At 41.2% G+C, this 23,012-nt stretch overlaps 1 protein-coding gene across 1 annotated transcript in view; it reads left to right on the top strand.

The window, feature by feature from the left end:
• The window catches only part of ATG7 (autophagy related 7), a 305,815-nt gene that overhangs the window by 88,253 nt on the left and 194,550 nt on the right, over positions 1 to 23,012 (top strand). Inside the window, exons 14-17 of the mRNA XM_011994118.1 lie at positions 3,669 to 3,863; positions 6,106 to 6,309; positions 8,320 to 8,435; positions 10,176 to 10,251. Coding sequence (XP_011849508.1) covers positions 3,669 to 3,863; positions 6,106 to 6,309; positions 8,320 to 8,435; positions 10,176 to 10,251 — 591 coding nt within the window. The remainder of the gene's footprint in view (positions 1 to 3,668; positions 3,864 to 6,105; positions 6,310 to 8,319; positions 8,436 to 10,175; positions 10,252 to 23,012) is intronic.

Raw genomic sequence — 23,012 nt, 5'->3', positions numbered from 1 at the left:
ATGAGTAGTGGATACTGGACTAGCTCTGCCACCATAAACAATTACACACTGGGACAAAATATGTAAAATGACTCTTTTCAGACGGCGAACAGTAGGTAGTGAAAGACTGTGGTCCCAGACAGAGGGAAGGAAAGATTTGTCCCAGCTTATTACATGAAGGCACTTTCTGGCCCATGCCATAGCCTGTGGGAGCCCAGGGAGATACTCTTGGTCTCAGTGAGCTGAAGGAACAAGCAGAGTTCAGAGCAGCTGAGGTGGCTGGAATTTGCAGGATATAGTACCAGAAATGAGGGAGCTGTGCGCAGGAGTGCCTGGTAGCACCTTGAGTCTTTGACTGAATAGTGAGCTGTGTGTACTCGCAGCACAACAGTCAGACCAGGCAAAAACACACTACCAGAGAGCTATGAGCAGAATGGAGATTCCAGAGCTCACAGGAGCTGGGAGACACTGGAGTCCTGTATACAGAGTGGAGAGACCTCATTGAATACTCTGAGCCTTTAAGTGACACCCAGAATGGCCTCTATAAAGTTTATAGGGGAAAGCATCTTAGTGGTCTTGTGATAAAGATTTCTTAGGACCTAGTAAATACCATAAACAAAAAATGGTAACTTGGTTGACTTTATACAAATTTAAAACTTCTGCTTCTCAAAAGATGCCTTTCAAAGAAGGAAAAAACTGACCAAACTGAGAAGACATGTGCAGTCCTCTTTTATCCAGAATATGCAAGATAAACAACTCCTACCACTCAATAACAAGACACACAAACCAACTTTTTTTTTAAGGGGAAAAAAGCTTGAACAGGTACTTAATTCATGGTGAAGATCTATGAATGGCTATTGAACATGTGAAAATGCTCAATGTCAATAGTCATCAGGGAAATACAAATTAAAACCAGAAAGATATATCACTTATATACCTACTTAAATGGCTAAGATTAAGAAGACTGACAATGCTAAATGTTGTCAGGGTGTGGAGCAAGCAAAACACTTATACACTGGTAAAATAACTACTTTGGAAATCTGGCTGTTTCTCATGAAATTTAACATATGCCTACCTTGTGACCCAGAAATTGTACTTTCAGATCTTTACCTAAGAGAAATGAGAACATATATACATGAAAATACTTATACAAAAGTGTCCACAGCAACTTTATTCAAAACAGCCCAAATCTAGAAATAACCCAAATCACCATCAACAGGAGAACTGATAAATAAATTATAGTATAATTACACCACAAAAGGAATGTATTATTGATACTTAACAATATGAATGAACCTCAAAAGCATTATGCCGAGCAAAAGAAACCAAACACGAACAATTGTATACCCTAGCATATCATTTATGTGATATGTTCTAGAATAGTCTAATCTATGGCTTATGAAGTCAGATCAGTTGTCATCTGGGGACAAGTGGGGACCAACTGAGGGGGAACACAAGAGCATGTTCTGGCATCATGGAAATGTTCTATATCTTGATAGTTGTATGCAGTGGTTAATCTCATTTGTCAGAATACATTGAACTGTGCATGTAAGATCTGTGTATTTAACTTTATATAAATTATACCTCAACCTGGCTGCACCTTTGAATCATCAGGGGAGTTTTAGAAAATATTGGTGCCTGGGCTCATTCCTAGAGATTTCCGTTTAAATGGTCTGGGAAAAAGCTTGGCCATTAAACTCTCTAGGTGGTTCTGATATACAGCCAAGTAGAAAACCACTGTGTTGAAAGTTGCTGAATTCCAGCCTCTGGGATGTGGACATAACTGATGGGCTCTTATGTTAGCTTACTGGCTGAAATTTTAGCAAGTAGAGATTTATTTAGGTTAGCAAAGTTACTTTATTATTCAAAAGTTCAGAATTGGTATTGCATGATTATGCTTCCATCTTGGTGTCATGAAAATACATACATAATAGTTCTTTGGATCAAGCTACCACCATTTAACATGCTTTGTCAATTGTAGTATGTCAGTAAGGTATTGCAGGTATTGCGATTATTACTGTAGTCATTGCTTTTATTATTGCTTATTACAGCATTTGGTACACGGTAGGTGCACAATACTTAATGAATTAATTAATGAGATCCTGATAGCTATGCTAGTCTCATTGTTAAAATAGACATGTTTGTGCACCTTTCTTCTTTCTGAAATCCTTTTTGCCTCATGTCCTTTCCTGCTTTGCTTGCCACTCTATTTTTCATTCCTTTTGAAATTGTTGTTCTTCCTTTTTGAATTCCAGAGATTAGGTTTAAAGTCGAAGATAATGAAAAAATATCCACAATCTACAAATTTGATATTTCTTTTTAAAAAGATCTGCTTGCCCTGTCCCTTGAGCTGTTTTTCCAGTAAATGAGGGGTTTTGGCAAATGAGTGAAAAAGCCGATGTTTTCAAACACTTCCCTATGGCCAGTGTTACACCAGGGTTAAGAGTACAGTTTATGATTCTAGAACACATTCATCTTTTGTGGAAAGTCAGTGTCCCTGGCTGCATTAGCACCCATATATGACTCACTGTTAATATGCCAAAATATTATGTGGTCATCAAGGGGTAGATGGTAAATTATAGAGCTGTTCTAAAGCGCATGTAAAAAATCCCAATTCAGGGAACTCAGGTTGCTGGACAGCTTCTACTTTTGGACAGAGAGTGAAGCCTTACTCTGTCCCACACTCTGACATCACCCACTGTAACTCCTTCTGCCCCACAAAAATATCTACATACTCATAAGTAGATTTTTTGGCTCTAAGTTAGCAAGTAGTTTTTTGTATTTGAGGTTTTTTAAAATGCATATACCCCTGAAAGGATTAAGGCAAGATCATCAGTCGTTCTAACCTAATGTGAATGTATTAGATCAAATTATATTTGCTAGAACACTCCGTATGGAGATGTTTAACACTGAGGAAACAGAAGGGAGGGCAATTTGGAAGCAAATAGGAAGAGATAGCCCAGTTGGAAAGAGGTACTTAGACAGGGTACAGTGGCTTATGCCTGTCATTCCAGCACTTTGGAGGCCAAATCAGGAGGATTCCTTGAGCCGAGGAGTTCGAGAGCAGCCTGGGCAACATAGTGAAACCTATCTCTACTAAAAATTAAAAAATCAGCCGGGTGTGGTGATGTGTGCCTGTAGTCCCAGCTACTTGGGAAGCTGGGGTAGGAGGATCCCTTGAGCCCAAGAGGTCATGGTTTCAGTGAGTTATGATTGTGCCAGTGCCCTCTAGCCTTGGCGACAGAGCAAGACCGTGTCTCGAAAACAAAAACAAAAAACAAAAAGCCCCAAAACACGAAAAGAAAAGAAAAAAAACAGAGGTACTTGGGTAGGCAGAAGGTGCTGTGATAAAGTTTCTTGGCCTTGGATGACTTGAAAGAGCCAAAGATACAGCTTTCTCCAGTGTCCTTACCTCAGGTAGGATGAGTCCCCTCCACTTTGGAACTGAGATCCGTATGTCTTTGCTTGCTGCCCTGCCCTGCCTCAGGGCCCTGGGGTGATAGGTCAAGGTGTTCTAGGATGCAGACGTGAAGAAGAGAGAGGGCATGGGAAGGGTGCAGCATAATAGTGCACAGGGAGATCTCATGTAAGTGACCACAGGTAAGTGCAGGCAGCTGTGGGAAGTGTGGGCTGTGAGATATTGCCTATACCATTGATCCAGACATAACTACATTCTGGTGTTTCCCTAGAATGCCAGAGGATTCAACATGAGCATACCCATGCCTGGGCATCCAGTGAACTTCTCCAGTGTCACTCTGGAGCAAGCCCGCAGAGATGTGGAGCAACTGGAGCAGCTCATCGAAAGCCATGATGTCATTTTCCTGTTGATGGACACCAGGGAGAGCAGGTGGCTTCCTGCTGTCATTGCTGCAAGCAAGAGAAAGGTAGGCACTGTCTCTAATTATGATTTATGATTTAATGCACCACCACTCCAGAGGGAGGAGTGTCCCTAACCTTCCCTTCCCCAGAGCAGAGATGTGGTTTGTATGACCTGGTAGCATAGTGCCAAAGGGCTTCTGCTTCAGACTCTGTCTTCACCTCACACACCATCACCCAGTGTAATAGGTATCATTTACTGCTTAATTTTCGTAATAATCTTTTGAGATACTCTACACTGAAAGGTATACTGTACTTACATTGAAACGTGAGCTCCAAGAGGACACAGACTTGGTCTCATTCACCATTACTTGGTCAATGACAACTTCGAAGGCCAACAGTGTTGAATAGTGAACTAAATCATGGTGCATACCTATGATGGAATAGTGTGCAGCCATTCACAGTATGTTTTTTTTTTTTTTTTTTTTTTGAGACGGAGTCTTGCTCTGTCACCCAGGCTGGAGTGCAGTGGCCAGATCTCAGCTCACTGCAAGCTCCGCCTCCCGGGTTTACGCCATTCTCCTGCCTCAGCCTCCTGAGTAGCTGGGACTATAGGCACCCGCCACCACACTTGGCTAATTTTTTTGTATTTAGGATGGTCTCGATCTCCTGACCTCGTGATCCACCCGTCTCGGCCTCCCAAAGTGCTGGGATTACAGGCGTGAGCCACTGCGCCCGGCCACAGTATGTTTTCAAAGGACTTTTAATAAGATGGAAAATGCCACATTATATTAAGAAAGATGCAATATTGTATATATTTTATAACAATTATGTTAAATATTTATATATGTCTTCCTATGTATCTACTTATCTGTCTATTGGGAGAGGAAAGAGAAAGAGGGCAAGAAGAAGGGAGAAAGACAGGGAGGGAATGGGAGGGAAAGAGAGAAAATAATAGGAAAAAATACCCCAAACTATTAATGATAATTTTTTGAGCTGTGGGTTGAGTGATTTTTTTCTTTTGTAGTGTGTTTATCCTTTATTTTTCAAACTTTCTATACTATCAGAAATTTGGGATAATAAGTTAAATTAGAACCATGAAAAGTTGTTATAGTATAATGAAAAAAATGTTTTCTTCAAAATTTATGTGTTGGGCTGGACATGGTGGCTCACATCTGTAATCCTAGTACTTTGGGAGGATTGCTTGACACAGGAGTTTGAGACTAGCCTGGGCAACATGATGAGACTCTATCTCTAGAAAAAAAACAAAAAATTAGCTAGGTGTGGTGATGCACACTGGTGCTCCCAGCTACTCGGGAGGGTGAGGCAGGAAGATCACTTGAGCCTGGGAGGTTGAGGCTGCAGTGAACCGAGATCACGCCATTGCATTCCAGCCTGGGCAATGGAGCAAGATCCCGTCTCAAAAACAAAAAACAAAACAAAACAAAATACCAACTATGCAGAGCCAGGCAGGCATGGTGGCATGTGCTTGTAATTCCAGCTACTGGGATACCAAAAAAAATCTACATGAAGGGTGAATTATATGGTATGTGAATTATATCTCAATAAAGCTGTTATAAAAACAAATCTATGTGGATGTGACAGTATAGTATAATGGTAGAAAGAATGTGTTTGAGAACTATGTAGACTTGGTTTTATACACCTGCCTCTTGCCAGATAAGTGACCTTAGGCAAGTTATAGAACTAACTTCTCTGACTTTCAGTATCCTCATCTATAAATAAGAGATGTTTGTTATGAGTTTTTTTTGTTTGCTTTTTTCTTTTTTGGAGATAGAATCTTGCTCTGTCGCCCAGGCTGGAGTGCAGTGGTGGAATCTCGGCTCACTGCAACCTCCACCTCCCAGGTTCAAGCGTTTCTCATGCCTCTGCCTCCTGAGTAGCTGGGACTACTGGCACATGCCACCATGCTTGGCTAATTTTTTTGTATTTTTAGTAGAGACAGGGTTTCATTATGTTGCCAGGCTGGTCTTGAACTCCTGATCTCAGACAGTCTGCCCTCCTCGACCTCCCAAAGTGCTGGGATTACAGGTTATGAGCCATTGTGCCTGGTCTGTTATGAGTTTCAAATGAAATTAAATAAGATAATTTATGATAATTGTGATATAATTAGGTCTTTTGTACTTAATAAGCCCTCAGTAGTGGGTAGCTTTTATCATCATTAACTTTTATAATCTAATTACACTTACATGCAAAAAATAAATTTAAAAAAGTTGAGCAAATATGGAATTAGCCACAGCTTCAAATATATGTGTCTTTTAACTCTGCTCTTTTATTCCTTGAAACCTGCAGCTGGTCATCAATGCTGCTTTGGGATTTGACACATTTGTTGTCATGAGACATGGCCTGAAGAAACCAAAGCAGCAGGGAGCTGGGGACTTGTGTCCAAACCACCCTGTGGCATCTGCTGACCTCCTGGGCTCATCACTTTTTGCTAACATCCCTGGTTACAAGCTTGGCTGCTATTTCTGCAATGATGTGGTGGCCCCAGGAGATGTAAGTGGATTTCTCTTTAGTTCCAAATATTTCCTATCACCAACTTGTGCGCTGAGGCAGACAGACTCGGCCCTTTCATTTATGACTATTTAAATATTATCTTTTAACAAAGAGAAGAATTCTCCAATTTGGGGAGGATGGCATTATCTCATTATGAACCTTGACTGGCGTCATCAACTGTACAGCTGTTCCTTGTTCACCAATATAAACGCGGCTACAAACCCTATTTTTGGAAAGCTTATTGAGGAAACCACAGCAGACTAATCCCTGGTCTCCTGTGCTTCTTTTAGTCAAGACAACATTACAAATTAGGAGTCTAAAGATCAGATTCCATCAGTGCCTTGACACTGCCTCCCAGGTAATTCCAAAAAGTCTCTTAGGTTCCCTCTGCCTCTGCAAAATAGGACTGGTGTGTAGGCTTGTCAGATTTAGTAAGTAAAAATGTAGGATTCCCAGCTAACTTTGAATTTCAGTTAATAATGAATTTTTTTTTTTTTTTTTTTTGAGACAGTCTCGCTCTGTCACCGAGGCTTGAGTGCAGTGGAACGATCTCGGCTCACTGCAACCTCTGCCTCCTGGGTTCAAGTGATTCTCCTGCCTCAGCCTCCTGAGTAGCTGAGACTACAGGCACGTGCCACCACGCCCGGCTAATTTTTGTATTTTTAGTAGAGATGGAGTTTCACCATGTTGGTCCAGCTGGTCTCAAACTCCTGACCTTGTGATCCCCCTGCCTTGGTCTCCCAAAGTGCTGGCATTACAGGCGTGAGCCACCATGCCCGGCCAATAATGAATAATTTTTTAGTATATGTCCCATGCAATATTCAAGACCCACTTGTACTAAAAATTTATTTATCTGAAATTCAAATTTAACTGAGTGTCCTGTATTCTCCCTGGCAATGCTAATAGGGGAGGGAAGAATACTTGCCCTGTCAACTCACAATTCAGTGGGTCAAGTGCGACAGTGCTTTGAACAGCAAGACTACACTGTACAAATTAAGATTCCATGGCTTTCAGAACTTCACACAAGTCTGTCTGTATGTAGGGCTGTTCCTTTATCAGAACAGATAAAAAATTTCCAGTGAGGCAATGCAGAGATGTGTTCTGTAACCTCCCCTCTATTTTTCCTTTGTTTTAAAATTTTTCACTTAATAACTCATATCTCCTTTGGATGACTGGCTTTTATGTCCTCCCAATATAAAGAAAAGAAGATGACCATTCTCTTATATGAAGAAGGATGGCTTGATGATCTCTGTCATGGTGTTATAATATACAGCTGGTCTTGTTATTTAGTTATTGTCAACAAATACGATTAGTGGTCCCTTGCAGTAAAGTCCCATTTGCTCATAAGGTAAAATTTTCATAGAGTCAAAAATATTCCTAACAACCTCTTTAATTTGCCCAGAGTGGGATGGTTAGACTCTCTTTGGTTGAACCAGCAAAGGCTCGTGTTCACAGCCATGTTGTAGGAAAAAAAAAAAAAAAATACTTGTAGTAAACCCTAGAATCACCCAGAGAGGTGATGCCCATGTTGTGAGAGGAACATTGGAACTGAGGGCTGCAATAATAGTAAATTGTTGCTCCCATCTCACGGTCACTTTGAGGTGTTAGTTAAAATGGCAGGGCAGAATCATTTGCACTATTCTAATCATTGTTCCTTTCTGTGTCTCTGTCACTTAACTACCAAGCACAGAACTGAATTGAGTCACATAAAGGAACACATGATGCAGTTCCTTTATATGAGGCAGCTAAGCCCTCATTTTTGGTTGATATCCCCCAATCTGTTTAAGCTGCTGATCCTTTTTAGCATATTACCTCATTTAGTTACCTAAATTGTGTATTTTGTTTTCTTGATAATCTCAAGAAATGATGTACTTGAGGCTGGATGTTCTTTGCTAAGAATGAGCATCTGGTTATACTTTAAAGCTTTGTCACAGAGGATTTCATACTTGAGACAGCTAGAGTTGAATGGAATAGAACATTCAGCACACACCAATGATTGTTTCTTTGCAGTCAACCAGAGACCGGACCTTGGACCAGCAGTGCACTGTGAGTCGTCCAGGATTGGCCATGATTGCAGGAGCCCTGGCCGTGGAATTGATGGTATCTGTTTTGCAGCATCCAGAAGGGTGAGTTTGCTAGTGGGAGATGAGCATTTAAACAAAGCTTTTGTAGGCAGTCGTTCATCAATGTCTCCTGTGGCCTTTTCTCAGTCTGACTTTTCAGAGAATTTCACTACTTTATCTACCCTCAAAAACACAAGACTAGAAAAAGCAGGTCTGGTTCTTTGGGCTGAGATAACTTGGCACGTTTCCTTTGTGGCCACATTTCTGCATCCTTTTGGACAAATTATGGTTTATTTTATTTTTTCATTGCTTATATAGGGCTTACTTTGTGCTAGGCACTGGTCTAAGCACTTCAGAAATATTGCCTCCTTCAATCTTTTTTTTTTTATTATTATTTTTTTAATGAGACAGAATTTCGCTGTTGTTGCCCAGGCTGGAGTGAGTGCAATGGCACGATTTTGGCTCACTGCAACCTCTGCCTTCTGGGTTCAAGTGATTCTCCTGCCTCAGCCTCCCAAGTAACTGGGATTACAGGCATACGCCACCATGCCCGGCTAATTTTTGTATTTTTAGTAGAGACGGGGTTTTGCCATGTTGGTCAGGCTGGTCTTGAACCTCCGACCTCAGTGATCAGAGGTGATCCACCCGCCTTGGCCTCCCAAAGTGCTGGGATTACAGGCGTGAGCCATTGCACCTGGCCTCCTTTAATCTTCATAGCAAACCTGTTAGGAAAGAACTATTATTATTAGTCCCGGTTTTGATGGGGAAATCAAGGCACAGTGAGGATAAGTAAGTGGCCAAATTAACATAGTAAATGGAAAAGCCAGGGTTTAGCTCAATGTGGCTCCAAACTATGTTTAATCACTTTGTTATGTTGTTTGCAATACAGGCAGCAGAAAATCGAATTTTTGAAAGATTTATTTTTCCAGTTCTCAGAAAGTCAATACGCAAATTAACATGAATATTCTATTTATTATGTGACTCAAAGCTTTCCTCAGCAGTTGAAAATTGTGGCTGTATAGGTAACTAGTATGGGTACTCTGAGATAAACGAAAAGCAGGACTTTCTTGTCTTCCTCTTTGTCATCCACCTTAGCTATCTGTCATTTAAGTTTATTGCCATCCTCTGACAGGAAGTATTTGGGACAAAATCTTTGAGAGCTGACTTTCTGCTTTCTTGACGCTGACCACCCGTCTGCCACATTTGCCCTGGTCATAGTTTAAACACCAGGTCCTGTGTCATGTCTCTTTGGTGACAGAAGTATCACTCCATTGTTCAGAGAGTAGTGCATTAGTTTTGCCCAATTCATTCTTCACTTTTATTTCCTACATTTCATTACCATTTATATCAGCTCAAGAAGTTAAGGTTAGAAAATTTTCCTCTTCAACTTTTCAGTGCAGAAATGTTCTGTGATGTTTGATAAGACTATTTCATAGTAAGTGAGTTAATGTTTATTGGCCTCTGATATGCCAAACATTGCACTGGCAATTGGTATAGTAGATTCCTCATTTATTAATCAGAGCTCCCTCATTCCTACTTTCTAGATGATGGATCTGAAGCACAGAGAAGTTAGGCAACTTGCCTATGGTCACAAGCTCAGGTCTTTCTTACTCCAAACTGTGCATTTTAAAATTACTCTTCTTGCCCTTTGTCCCAGGGAAATTATTTTTTTGCTAACTTACACTGCCCAGCAAGGGGCATTTTAGTTATCCTTATGAATCTTATGTAGACTTCTGCTTAGATCATCCTCCCATGTGTTAAACTTGGATTAAATGAGCAGCTCTGATTGTTTCCTGTCCTCAGGGGCTATGCCATTGCCAGCAGCAGTGACGATCGGATGAATGAGCCTCCAACCTCTCTTGGGCTCGTGCCTCACCAGGTTAGTGATTTGGAAGTGAAATCACAATTCTTTTGGTGCAGGGGGAAGGCATGTGGGGTCTCTTTGCCATTCCATCTGCCCAGCCCGCTTCATATCCACCCATTTACCCTGCAGTTGGGATTTCAGTGGGAGAACTTTCCGAACACCTAGAAGGTATTCCATTCTGCAGGATAGTGATGGGAAGAAATCACAAACGAGAAGCATTGCCTAGAGTCTTTGATGCATTTTGTAAACTGACTAGAGGCCTCATAATGCAATAGGAACAGAAAAAAAACGTGCTTTGGAATCAGCCATACAATGGTTTAAATCCCAGCCCTGCCGTTATTAAGATGGCCTTCCTTGGCCAAGTCACTAAACTTCTCTGAGGCATAGTTTTCTTATCTATAACGTGGAGAAAGTAATACTGACCTCACCTGGTAGTTGTATGGATTATGGATGGTTGCTAGAAAGGGCTCAGCAACAGTATATATCATAGGCTCTCAACAAACAATACCTGCTGTTTCTTTGCTGTTGTTCGTTATTATTATTGATTCTGAACCCAAGTAGAAAACATTCATAGGCAGGCATGGGAAAACCACTAGAAGCATGCAGGGTCACCAGAAAGCGGGGTGTCTTTTCAGAAAAAGAATCCAAAGTATCATGAGGAAGTTCCATCCCTTAGGGATTAAAAAGAAAAAGGCAGTGGGATGGACATTTAGAATTCATACCGCCTCTTCAGTCATTTTCATTACTATATTTTCGGGAGATTGAAGAGGTTTTCCAGTCTTACATTTTGGAAATCATTTTTTTAGATTCCACGTATGTATTCTCTCCTGTAATGTGACGGCTGCCCCCATGAGTGAAATGGTGATATTGCCCGCCAGTCCTACCTGGAGATTCGCAAGGACAGACTTAGACGAGTGCAGAGAGCACAGGGACTCAGCTCATGCTTGTCTCTCTCTTCCTCCTTGCCACCCACCTTCTGCCAGCTAGGATGGCACTGTTATATTCCGTTTAGAATAAGAATCAGAAGAGGGGAAATGACTTCTTTATGGTCACAGAGACTTAGTGGATGAGCCACAGTCCATACCTAAACTTGGCAGTCTGACAAATGTTCTTTCAAAGGTCTTGTGAGTCGAAAGATCCGTGGCCTGCATATTGGGAGATTTTGCTTCCTGTTGGGACCTCAGCCCACTTGCACAAAGCCACCCATAATAAAACTTGTGGGCTGGGCGCAGTGGCTCACACCTGTAATCCCAGCACTTTGGGAGGCCGAGGTGGGTGGATCACGAGGAGAGGAGTTTTGAGACCCATCCTGGCCAACATAGTGAAACCTCGTCTCTACTAAAAATACAAAAATTAGCTGGGTGTGGTTGTGTGCACCTGTAATCCCAGCTACTCAGGAGGCTAAGGCAGGAGAATCGCTTGAACCTGGGAGGCGGAGCTTGCAGTGAGCCAAGATCATGCCGTTGCACTCTGGCCTGGGCAACAGAGTGAGACTCCATCTAAAAAAAAAAAGAAAGAACTTGTAGAGTTCACTTAGCCTCCCAGAGCCTCAGTTTCCACATCAAGAAAAGCAGGTGCTTTACTTTGCGTCCAGGATTACATCTGACACAGCCTTGAAAACCACAAAACACTATAAAAATGTGTCCCCCATCCACCGTCCCCTACACACGGTGGCATTTTTTTTTTTTTTTTTTGACATGTGTTAATCTTCTCTACAGAGACATTTCACATAGGACCCAAAAGACACAGTAATAACCATCTATCATAAGGAAGCTGACCTCCAGAGCCGACCTCTGCTATTTATGCTCTCGTATCTCATTTGAATCTTTCCCAAGTCTCCCCCTTCTTCTGACCTTGAGATGTGCCCTCATCTCCTTTACAGACTTTATACTGAGAAGGGCCTTAATTAAATTTTCAGTCATGCCCCTGTACTGGTTTCCTTCTTTAAGTCCTTTATGTTAAATTACTGCAGTTGTAGTTTTCTCAGTGCTGAGGCCAGAGGGCAAAACAGTCTCTTTATAGAAGGGGCCCAGTGTCAAAATGCATGTGCCCATGTTTTTAAAGTGCTATGGCAACTAATCCCTCTCAGTGTTATTTATCCCCATTGAGCCTCACAATTGTTTGTCATTCACCAACTCTTCTAGTTCTTTCTCCTCGTTTTCAAATGTCTGAAGGATTATTTTGGTTGTTGGCCATCTCTTCATTTGCCCTTTTCAAAGACTGAAGAATAACGCAGCCATATATGGGAAAAGCCCAGTGTGTGTGTGTGTGTGTGTGTGTGTGTGTGTGTGTGTGTGTGTGTGTGAGTGATTACTTGCTTACATTATTTCAAGTTTCAAGCCTTTATTTTTAGCTACTTTCTAAAAAAGAAAGTGGAGAAAGAACTTTAAAAATTAATCAGGGTTGTGTGGTCCCCATTTATAGGCTTTAAACAACTTTTTTTTTTTCCTAAGTGGAGTGAGTCCATTTATGCAACCGTGTTTTGATTAGGGGAACATCGTTTCCACAAAAACACTGGGCTGTGTTGCAATGCCCTGTTGCAAACTCAGCACTTCCCTCCTCCTCTTCCTGGCTCTTAGAGACAAATGATTTCCTGTTGGAGAGGAACTTGGTAAACTCCTTTGTGTACTTTGTATGCAAAGAATGACCAGTGAAGTTTACTGGGCTCATTTTTCTCAGTTCCCCAGAGGAGAAGTTTTATTAATTGGCCCCTGTGGAAGAGATGTAGTAGAAAAGTGATAGTCCTTGGACTGAGAATCACAAGGCCCCCCACCAGCAACTCATTGTGTAATTTGGAGAAAGTTCCTTAGCTTTTCCTGTGCTCTCTGGGTCTCTGCTCTCCTCTGTGTCAGACCTAGGAGGCCTGAGGATTACTTAGTTGTTCTGTCTCTGGGTCCACAGGCAGAATTTGGCCCATCCAAAGATTGGCCAAGTGCCAAAAAAAAAAAAAAAAAGGCCTGATTAGGCCCTGAAATTCAGTGAAATTCTGCCTGAAGAAACCTCTTACTGAATTTGAAAACCATAAAAAACCATTTCGGGTGAGCATAAGGCTTATGGGTTTGTTTGGGGGTTTTTTTGTTTTTTGTTTTTTAAGTCTCTGGCCCATTGTACGTGGATTCGATTCTGCAAGCAGGCAGCAGTAAGTATAAGCTAATTTCTGTCTATAAAAAGAATGATTTTTCAAAAAATCATTTTGTTGATGTGTGGAATAGATATAGATTATCACACACATCATTAAGTGGTAATGTGATGAATGATCACAAAATGAACAGTCTTATACCCAGCACACAGATCAGAACAAAGTAACTATCAAGCACCTTCAATGCCCCCCCTCATGCCTCTTCAGATTATTATTGCCTCCTTCCTATAGAGAGGTAAGCACCTCTTGATTATCAATACCATGGGAGATGTTTGTCTGATTTTGAACTTCTGTAAATGAAATTATATAGTATGTACTCTTTGGAATCTATTGTCTTTTGTAGAGGGAGCTTTTTCATTATAAATCTTAGCATAGTAGTGTTGTTCTTTCTGCTTCCCATCAACAGTGTTCTTTTACTTAAAAAAAAAAAAAAAAAAGAAAAGAAGAAGAAGAAAGAAAGAAAGACTGATTTTTCCTGGCTGGTGGCTGAGCTCTGCAAGGCCAGATCCTTTTTCTGCTTCTTTGGTACGAGGCACAGTTTGGGATTTATAAAATGTACAGGCCACTCTTGATATCTCCAGGAAGTTGGTTTGCTGGCTGGTGAGAGATCCTGGATGTGACAGAAATTAACAGCCTGTTAGCCTGCTAAGTCTTTGGCTGTACATCCTCATAGAATGACAACGAGGTGACGAGGCTAGGCACAGTGGCTCACTCCTGTAATCCCAGCACTTTGGGAGGCTGAGGTGGGAGAATTGCTTGAGTCCAGGGGTTCAAAACCAACCTGATTACTCAGAGAGTAACCTGATTATAGAGAGACCCTATCTCTACAAAAAATTAGCCAGGTGTGGTGGCACGCACCTATGGGAGTTTGAGGCTGCAGTGAGCCAGGATCACACTACTGCATTCCAGCCTGGGTAACAGAGGGGGTTCCTGCCTCAAAAAAAAAAAAAGGAATCAAGGTGACGCTACAACAGTTGTCCAAACACCAAGGTAATTGATGGGGCACTCCTGCTTTATCCCACTTGTGGACCAAGCAGTGCACATCTTTTGTCTTTAGGTAAATGAACTCTTGGTTCTAAAGTACTAATAAAAAAAAAGACCCTGAATGTGTATACCATTCTTCTGAGCTTGGAATTGCCAACCCCAGGGTTTTCTCAGCTTCATGAATTATTTTAGCTTCAGAAAGGTAATACAAAGCCAAAACTAGGGCAGGACCTTGGGAGGGATCTGGCCTGGGAAAATTCTAATTGATTCACATGCTGAGGTGGAGCTGGGATCTCTAGCCGTATCTCGGGATATTTGCCCTTTCTACACAGGCTGTGCCCCCCAAATCCTCAGGCCTTTAGATTTTGAAAAAACGTCTTTACTGTGTTCAGAAATACTTATCTCTGTGCTCCTAGGGACATGGACAGATGGACTGCTGAAGAGGGAAATCTTAGCAGATAAGCAATAAGAACATATTTCCTGAGATGTAGCCCAGGAGAAGACCCTCCTTTCCCCTCTGGTTCTATACCTCTCTGGTTGATGATGATGGATATAGCAGAAAAAATGGGCAGGCCTTATGTTTCACTGTATCAAGTGTTATGGTTTGTGACCTATTCATCTTATCTCCTTCCTTCCATCCAGCCATCCCCTCACCAGGTAATCTGACTGCCAAGTGCCAAGCACTATGAAGTTCAGAGAAGTTAAGTAACTGGTACAAGATCCACCCAGTGTTGAGTTTCATTTGCGTTCGGGGTAATCTAAGGTGATGGATGTATCCCAAGTCATTTGGATGCAGTAGAGTCTGGTTCCAGTGGGGAGGTCTCTGAATACAAGGAAGGATCTGGGTATACGTCTAACAATGTCTGAGTTTCCTCTGTGAGGTTCCAGAAGCAGAATCAAGATTGCTGTTTCCCTGGAGGATCAATTATAATGTCAGCATTCAGAAGCATCTCAGATTGCATCTCTTGTCCCAAGAGGAGTTGGGCCTAACTTTATAGGTTGAAGGATGTCACTTTGCCCCATGAGTTTTACCCGCTGGATACGGCTGTCCTGTTTAGGAGGTGCCTGTTTAGGAAGGCAGCCTAAAGACTTTGTGATCATACAGATCCGATTAGAACCCCAGCTTTGTCTCTTAATTTCACATTTACTATCTCATTTTACAAAACCATTTGAGGCAGCTCTTAGCACTTGTCCCTGTGTGACCTTGGGCACGTTACATATCTTCTCTGAACCTCATGTTTTATATCTGTAAAATGAGGATAATATAATAAGCTCCTGGCATTCGTGGATGGATTAAGTCACATGTACTAAGCATTAGCACAGTTCTGGGCACATAAGAGACACTTGTAAATATTGGTTTCATCTTTCACTTTTAATTAAAATGGAAACTTATCTACTCTCCTAAAAAGGAATTTATAAAGACTCTCATAAAGCTCTGAAAGCAATGAGTAGAGAGGGAGTGGTTGGGAAGATTTGCTCCATTCTGCAGTGTTTTTCTAAGGAAACACTGGCTTATGTCCAGCTTGGTTTTTCTGCCCCCTTGGTGACTCTAGTTTAATAGTGAGAGGTGTGTCAGTGGTGAGAGCTGAAGCTCTTAGCTGAAACAAAGACCATTCTGGTGTGCTTAGGGTTTTGCAATTGCTACACTCTCCATTTTGGCATTGAACTTGATTAAGACTCTTTTCAACATCCAAGATCGATTTGGAGTTTGGAGTTAGTTTTTATTTATGCAAACTCCAAGCTTTAGAAATATTGCCAGGCCTGCTGGAAGCTAGTGTGAAGTTAAAGCAGCAGGTTCCAGTTGTGGCTGCAACTGTGCTTTCTCAGAATGGCTGTTTGTTTCTGGGCATTGGATCTTAGCCTCCCGTCGAGGCCTGGGTCTGAAGCTAATTTTACTCAGCTTAGGTGAAAACACCACCAGGGGTGGGTGGCCCAGAAAGAAAGAGGACCCTTTCTATTCCTGATCTATATTTATTTTGTGGCCAACTGGGCATAATTGACTAAAGGTAATTGAATCCACCTGATAGGTGTTAAGCCATCTAGGCATTGAGGTTTTGTTTGGGAGTATTTTTTTATTTTAAATTCCTCTAGCCTCTTTCTTCCTTTCTACCTCTTTGCTTTTCAACTTTATTCCTCAGGCTTTGGAGCCAGAAAGAACAAAATTCAGATTCCTGGCTTTACTACTTGGTAGCTGTGGACCATTGGGCAAGCCATATCACTTCCCTGAGCCTCCTGTGTTCCTATTTGGAGATCGGAGGAAGGCCACAGGATGGTAGTGAGGCCAAAATTGGATGCAGTGTATGAAAACACCCAGGAGCCCTGAACACAGGCATGGAATTCAGTAAATTTTAGTGCTCTCCTCCCTTCATTCTCTGGGGTATCATTTTCCACATTATTCCAGGACATGCCTTCCTGCCTGGCTTCTAGGGTTAGGAGGAAACAGTTGTTTATTTGAAAGGGAAAAGGGAGATAAGTAAGTGCTTTAGCGGGGGGGATATAGAAGAGGCAGAAACGATGGCTGGGAAAGGTGCTCAGAGAGTTTGAGGAAGGGAAAGGCCAGTTTACCTGTGAGACAGCGAGTAGAAGGGGCACAGCAGAGAAGGCAGGAATGCAGAGGCCATTGGAAATGCTTGGACCTTCAACCCAGGGGCACTGGTAGGCCACTGAACGCTGAGGCGTGATATGATTAGATTTGGTTGCTGCATGGAGAATAGACGAGGCGATACAAGTGGCTCTGGGAATAGAATTTGAGTCATTTGGTCTTAAATCAGAAGACAGCCTAATCCAGGGATTCCCATACCTGACTTTCAATCGGAATCACCAGAGGAACCATTTCAAAATATGCATTTCCCAGCCCATCCCAGAGCTACTGAGCGAAAACCTCCAGGGACATTAGGCATTTGAGGACCACTGCTTCTGTCCATGAAAAAATGGCTTCTTGATGGCATCACCTGGGGCAGAGTACTTAACTTCTTAAGGCAGCAGACCAAATCCTGCTTTTTGAATTTTGTGCTTCCACCAACACTAGTTGTGTTTCTAAAAGGACCCTTGACACCTTGTCCCCAGTGCACATCTCCAGCCCCAACAGGTGTTCCTGCCTGAGAGCCTTTGGAAGCTAATTAGATAAGCACAGGTGTGCCTAATGAATTCCTGCCGGACCACATGCTGTCCAGCTGGGAACAGCCTGGGAGCGAGGCCAACCAACCATATAAAGGCCCTATTCTGATGCTTTTTGCATCCTGTCTGCTGTGTTTTCGTTCCCCACGGTGAGGACAGTGTGTCCTGTCTCCTAAGGCCCTGTGAGCCAAGCTCAGCTACAACCTGGTGCCCCACATCTGACAACAGGGATTTCCACTCAAAGCGTGTGGCCTTTTGGGCCTGGGGGTGATGAGTGGGACTAGAGCCAAGAAACCACAGGTAATTGGGCTTCTTCTAAGCTCTGTAATTCCCAGGTGGGTTTTTTAATATTCAGGGAGTAGCAAAGATACAAATATTGTAGAGCTAGTTTAAGCATACAATTTTTTTTTTCTAGACGTTTCTATGGAACACTAATGTTGGTGATTATTTTGCAGGGAGAGGTAATGGAGGTAACAGGGACTTAGGGTTTTCATTTTGTACCTTTCTGCACTGTTTTGAAAAATTAAGATTATAAGCCATTTTTTAAAATCACCTTTTTCAAGACATAACGTAAAATGAACCCACTTTAATATGATTTGACAAGTGTATACACTCATATAACTACCACCTCCACAAATGAGATACAGAATTTTTCTGTCACCCCAAAAAGTTCCTTTGTGCCTTCTCCCAGTTCATCTCCCCACCCTCAGCCTCAGGCAACCACCAATCCAATTTCTGTATGGACCATTTTAATTTCTTTTCTGTGTATTTTTCTGTGCTAAGGAAAAAAATTATAATGGAAATCTTAAAATGTGCAGAGGGAGGCAAGGTTTGGCCACTCTGAGGAATCCCTCTTACTAGCTACAAAGTTGGTAGGTAAGGGGCAGGGGTGTGTGTGTGTGTGTGTGTGTGTGAAACTGGCAGTGTTTTCCCCTTGTGGGGAGAGGGGGGAATGAGAAAACAATATTCAGGGGAGGCTGTTTAAAGTTAAAAGTTTAGATAATTTTTTTTTAAATAGGAAAATGGAAGTAAATATGTCATGAGAGTATGGGTTACTGTTTTGTTTGCTTGTTTTCTGTCATGTGCTTATCGTTTTTGTTACAGGAAGAGTTAACTTTTTTTTTCTTGAAAAGCAGTTTAATGCTTACCTGACTATAAGGAGAAACTGATAACAAATAGGAGTAGAACAGGAGTTGAGAGTAAGCTGTGTGAGACTTCCTCCACGTTATGACTAAATCCAAAAGGTCGAAAATTTCCTTTGAGCAGGGGCTTTAGTTCCCTGTGTGGATGGAAAAATACCTTTGATATCACTTTATAAAACCTTTTAATTTAAATGTTAATTTAACATGAGCTAAATTAGGTGGTGTGGTGGTGCTATTTTTAGAAAATGCACAAAGAATTAGAGGCTTGCTAAGTGCTTCCATCCGTTTTCTGACATGACAGAAAACAAGCAAACAAAACAACCCATAATCCCATGACATATTTACAGCTAACAGGTGATGCTGAGTGGTACAGAGCAAACCACAGGAGGGTGTAACTAAGGTTAGTAACAAAGCATCCTGTTTCCCTTGCTTGCCTGATGGGAACCACCTGGAGCTCTTGTTAAACCTGCAGATTCTCAGGCCTTTCCCCAGACCTTTTGAATCAAGTTCCAGGGGCTTCTTCTGATGAGGCAAGTTTAGAAAAATACTGAGCAATGCTTTGCTTTATAGACTTTGCACACTTGTAAGTAGGAAGGTCATGGTGAATTTTTCTCCACCCAAGCAAGGAACAAATCTTTATAACTTATTTGGGAGTTGGGGCCTGGCCTCTCTCAACAGGTATGTATATATTTATTTGCATAAGGTACTTGGATTTTAGATTGCTGCGGGATTTCTATGCATATGTAAGTAAGGTGCTAATTTTAAGTAGCAACCTCTGCTCTCTAAATTTTATGCAGTTCTTATAAGATTGAGGGAATGCAATGCAGAGCATATGAATGGTGGCAAGTCAGAGTTTTTCTTGTGGTTTATGTGGGACCTGTTTTCTCTGTATAGTCCAGATTTGAATAATTTTGTAGGCCTTGGGTTGTTTTTGTTTACTTGCTTATTTATTTCATAATTTATTGTCTTATGAATAAATCGCTGTGCTATGAGTAAATACAAGTAGCTCAGCCTGTGTCTTGTCCTCTAAAAGAAAGAAAGATAAAAACGTTTCTTAAAGTAATTATAGTATTCAGACTGATCCTAAAATTCATGTGGAAATGCAAGGGACCCAGAATAGCCAAAACAATCCTGGGCATGAAGAACAAAGTTGGAGGACTCATACTTTCCAGTTTCAAACTTAGTACAAATCTACTGTAATCAAGATAGTTAAGTGCTCGCATAGAGATAGATATATAGATAAATGGAAAGAATTGAGAGTGCAAAAATAAACCCTTAATGGCCAACCAGTACAGTTTAATTGGGAAAGAATACTGTTTTCAACAAATAGTACGGAGACAACAGGATTCCACATGCGAAAGAATGAATTTAGACCTTTATTTCATACCATATTAAAAAATTAACTCAAAATAGATCATAGACATCATGTGAGAGCTAAAACTGTAAAAATTCCTAGAAGAAAATATCATAAATCTTTATGACCTTGGGTTAGACAATGGTTTCTTATGTAAGATGCCAAAAGACCAATCAATGTAAGAAAAAATGGTAAGTAGGACTTCACTAAAATAAACTGTTGTGCTTCAAGAGAAGGAAAAAAAAAAAAAGGCTGGACATGGTGGCTCATGCCTGAAATCCTAATGCTTTGGGAGGCCAAGGTGGAAGGATTGCTTGAGCCAGGACTCCAAGACCAGTCTGGATGACATACCGAGACCTCTGTCTCCAAAAAAATCAAAAGAATTAGCTGAGTGTGGTGGTGTGTGCCTGTAGTCGCAGCTACTGGAGAGGCTGAGGATCACTTGAGCTCAGGAGTTCAAGGCTAGAGTGAGCCGAGATCACACTGCTGCACTCCAGCTTGGAGAACAGGGCAAGATGCTGTATCAAACAAATGAACAGAAAAAAAAACAGAATGGGAGAATATTTTTGCAGATGATATATTTGGTAAGAAACCTTTATCCAGAATGTGTAACAAACTTACAATTCAGCAATTTAAAAAATGTTTAAAACTTGGCAAATGATTTGAATAGACATTTCTCCAAAGAAGATACACAAATGGTCAAGAAGCACATGGAAAGATGCTTGACATTACCAGTCATTAGAGAAATGCAAGTCAAAACCATAGTTAGATGCTGTTTCATATTCACATATAATCTACAAGAGATAATAACAAGTGTTGACAAGGAAGTGAAGAAATTGGAGCCCTCACACTTGGCTGGTGAGATTTTTTTTCCCCCTGCTCCCAAGATGGAGTCTTGCTCTGTCATCCAGGCTGGAGTGCAATGGCGTTATCACGGCTCACTGCAACCTCTGCCTCCCGGGTTCAAGCAATTCTCCTGCCTCCACCTCCTGAGTAGCTGGGATTACAGGCACGTACCACAACACCCGGCTAATTTTTGTATTTTTACTAGAGATGAGGTTTCACCATGTTTGCCAGGCTGGTCTCAAACTCCTGACGTTGTGGTCTGGCTGCCTCAGCTTCCCAAGTGCTGGGATTCAGGTGTGAGCCACTACGCCTGGCCAAGATTTTAATATGATATGGTCACTTTGGAAAACAAGTTGGCAGTTCCTCAAAACGTTAAACAGTCATATGACCCAGTAATTCTGCGCCCACGTATATTCCCAAGAGAAATGCACACCTACTGATGAATTGCTAAATAAATGTGGTATAGTGACACAATTAAATATTATTTGGCAGTAAAGAGGAATGAAATACTGACATATGATACAATGTGGATGAAAATATGCTAAGTGAAGCCAGTCATTTGTGGTTTCATTTATAGTAAATAAGCAGAATAGATAAAACAAGAGAAACAAAGTAGATTAGTGGTTGCCAGTGTCTGAGAAGAGGGGAGAATGAGGACTAATTGCTGGGTTTCTTTTGGGGGTGATGAAAATGTTCTGAAATTAGATAGTGATGATGGTTGCAAAACTGTTCATATGCTAAAAACCACTGAGCTGTACAGTTTAAAAGATGAATTTTATGGTATGTGTATTATATCTCAAGCCTGTTATGAATTTTAAACTCCCAAAACTATTCCTCAAGGCATTTTGGGCATAAAGATCAAAAGAAGGATTTCAGAGGGTAGAGATATTATTTCTAGGTTGGGTGGTAGATTGAGAATTTGTGAACGAGGTGTGTTTGAGCTGAGTGGTTTTTAAGGAAGGTGAACACTTAGATATGTAGCTGTCACCAAAAGGAAGAGTTTTGAGTCACAGAATTCAGCATGAGGCAAGCTCAGGAAATCAAGAATATCTTTGGGAGGGAAGTTGTAGTTCAGCTTAGCAGTTGTACAGAGTTTGTGAAAAATTCAATCCAGAATTTAATTGGAAAGGTGAGCCGTGCCCAGAGCAGAGGGACCTTGGAGTGCAAGGAATTCTGTCTTATTTTGTCAGCTATAGGAAGTGGGTAAAAAACGATAGGCCTCAGAGTTGTGTATTAGGAAAATTGACAGCTCAGTCTTTGCATTAGCTAGAAGGGAGGGAGCCCACCTGTGGAAGTACCCCCTTAGGAGTCTCTTGCAGTAGGGTTGAGAAGAAGGGCTTCCTGTCCTAAATTATCTAAAACTGGAATTATTTTGGTTAAATTCTGGGCCTTCTGATACCAACTTGGTGAATTTGAAAGTCCTCACACAAATATTATTCTACTTCATTTTCTGGGTAAATAAATCTGTTTCCTAGTAAAGAACTGTCTGGGGCTGCTGAACAGTGGTGTTTGGACCCTCACTCAACCAATCCCGTGCATGGCATCTCCTTTTTGTTCTATTCCTCACCACCTGTGTTGTTGTTGTTGTTGTTGTTATTTTTCTCTTCCCTTCTCTATTTCCTCTCTTCCTTTCTACCCCAACTGGATGTACTTTCTCCCTGTCCCTCAGCTTTACCTGCTCACCTCCAATGGTAACACAGTACCAGAGAAAATTACCAGTATTTGTGCAACATAAAGAAAGTTTGATGAAAACCGTATTAGAGAAAACAGCATGCAGAAACCTTTCCATGAAGCATAGATGGACACATGACATGTAGGCCATGTTAAAAACTTTAATGGAAAAATATGCTAAATGTGATAAAGTTCTTTTCTAAGTAAACTTAATATAAAAGTAATTGGGGTACAGAGGAGACTACCTGTAAGTATTCTCAAGCCTGTAACTTCCAGAGCTCATGAAAATTTCAGCGTTCCCATTTGTGACTTGCTATTAAACTCTTTTCTGCTATTTTGATGTCTCCTGTTGGTGTCCTGAATAGCAAACTTATGACCCTGAGTATGGCTCAAGCCATGGATTATGAAATGATTACCACATTCCTGAGATATTAGGAACTAAAAGGTTGTCATATTTTCATATGTTTATAATGAGGCTATCTAACTTATACCAGTTACCAAATGTCTTTTTTTTTTTTTTTTT

This window comes from Mandrillus leucophaeus, unplaced genomic scaffold (genome assembly GCF_000951045.1).
Source record: "Mandrillus leucophaeus isolate KB7577 unplaced genomic scaffold, Mleu.le_1.0 Scaffold442, whole genome shotgun sequence".
NCBI lineage: Eukaryota > Metazoa > Chordata > Mammalia > Primates > Cercopithecidae > Mandrillus > Mandrillus leucophaeus.
Note: the sequence above shows the minus strand (reverse complement) of the source record. Positions and strands in the feature narration are given on the sequence as shown.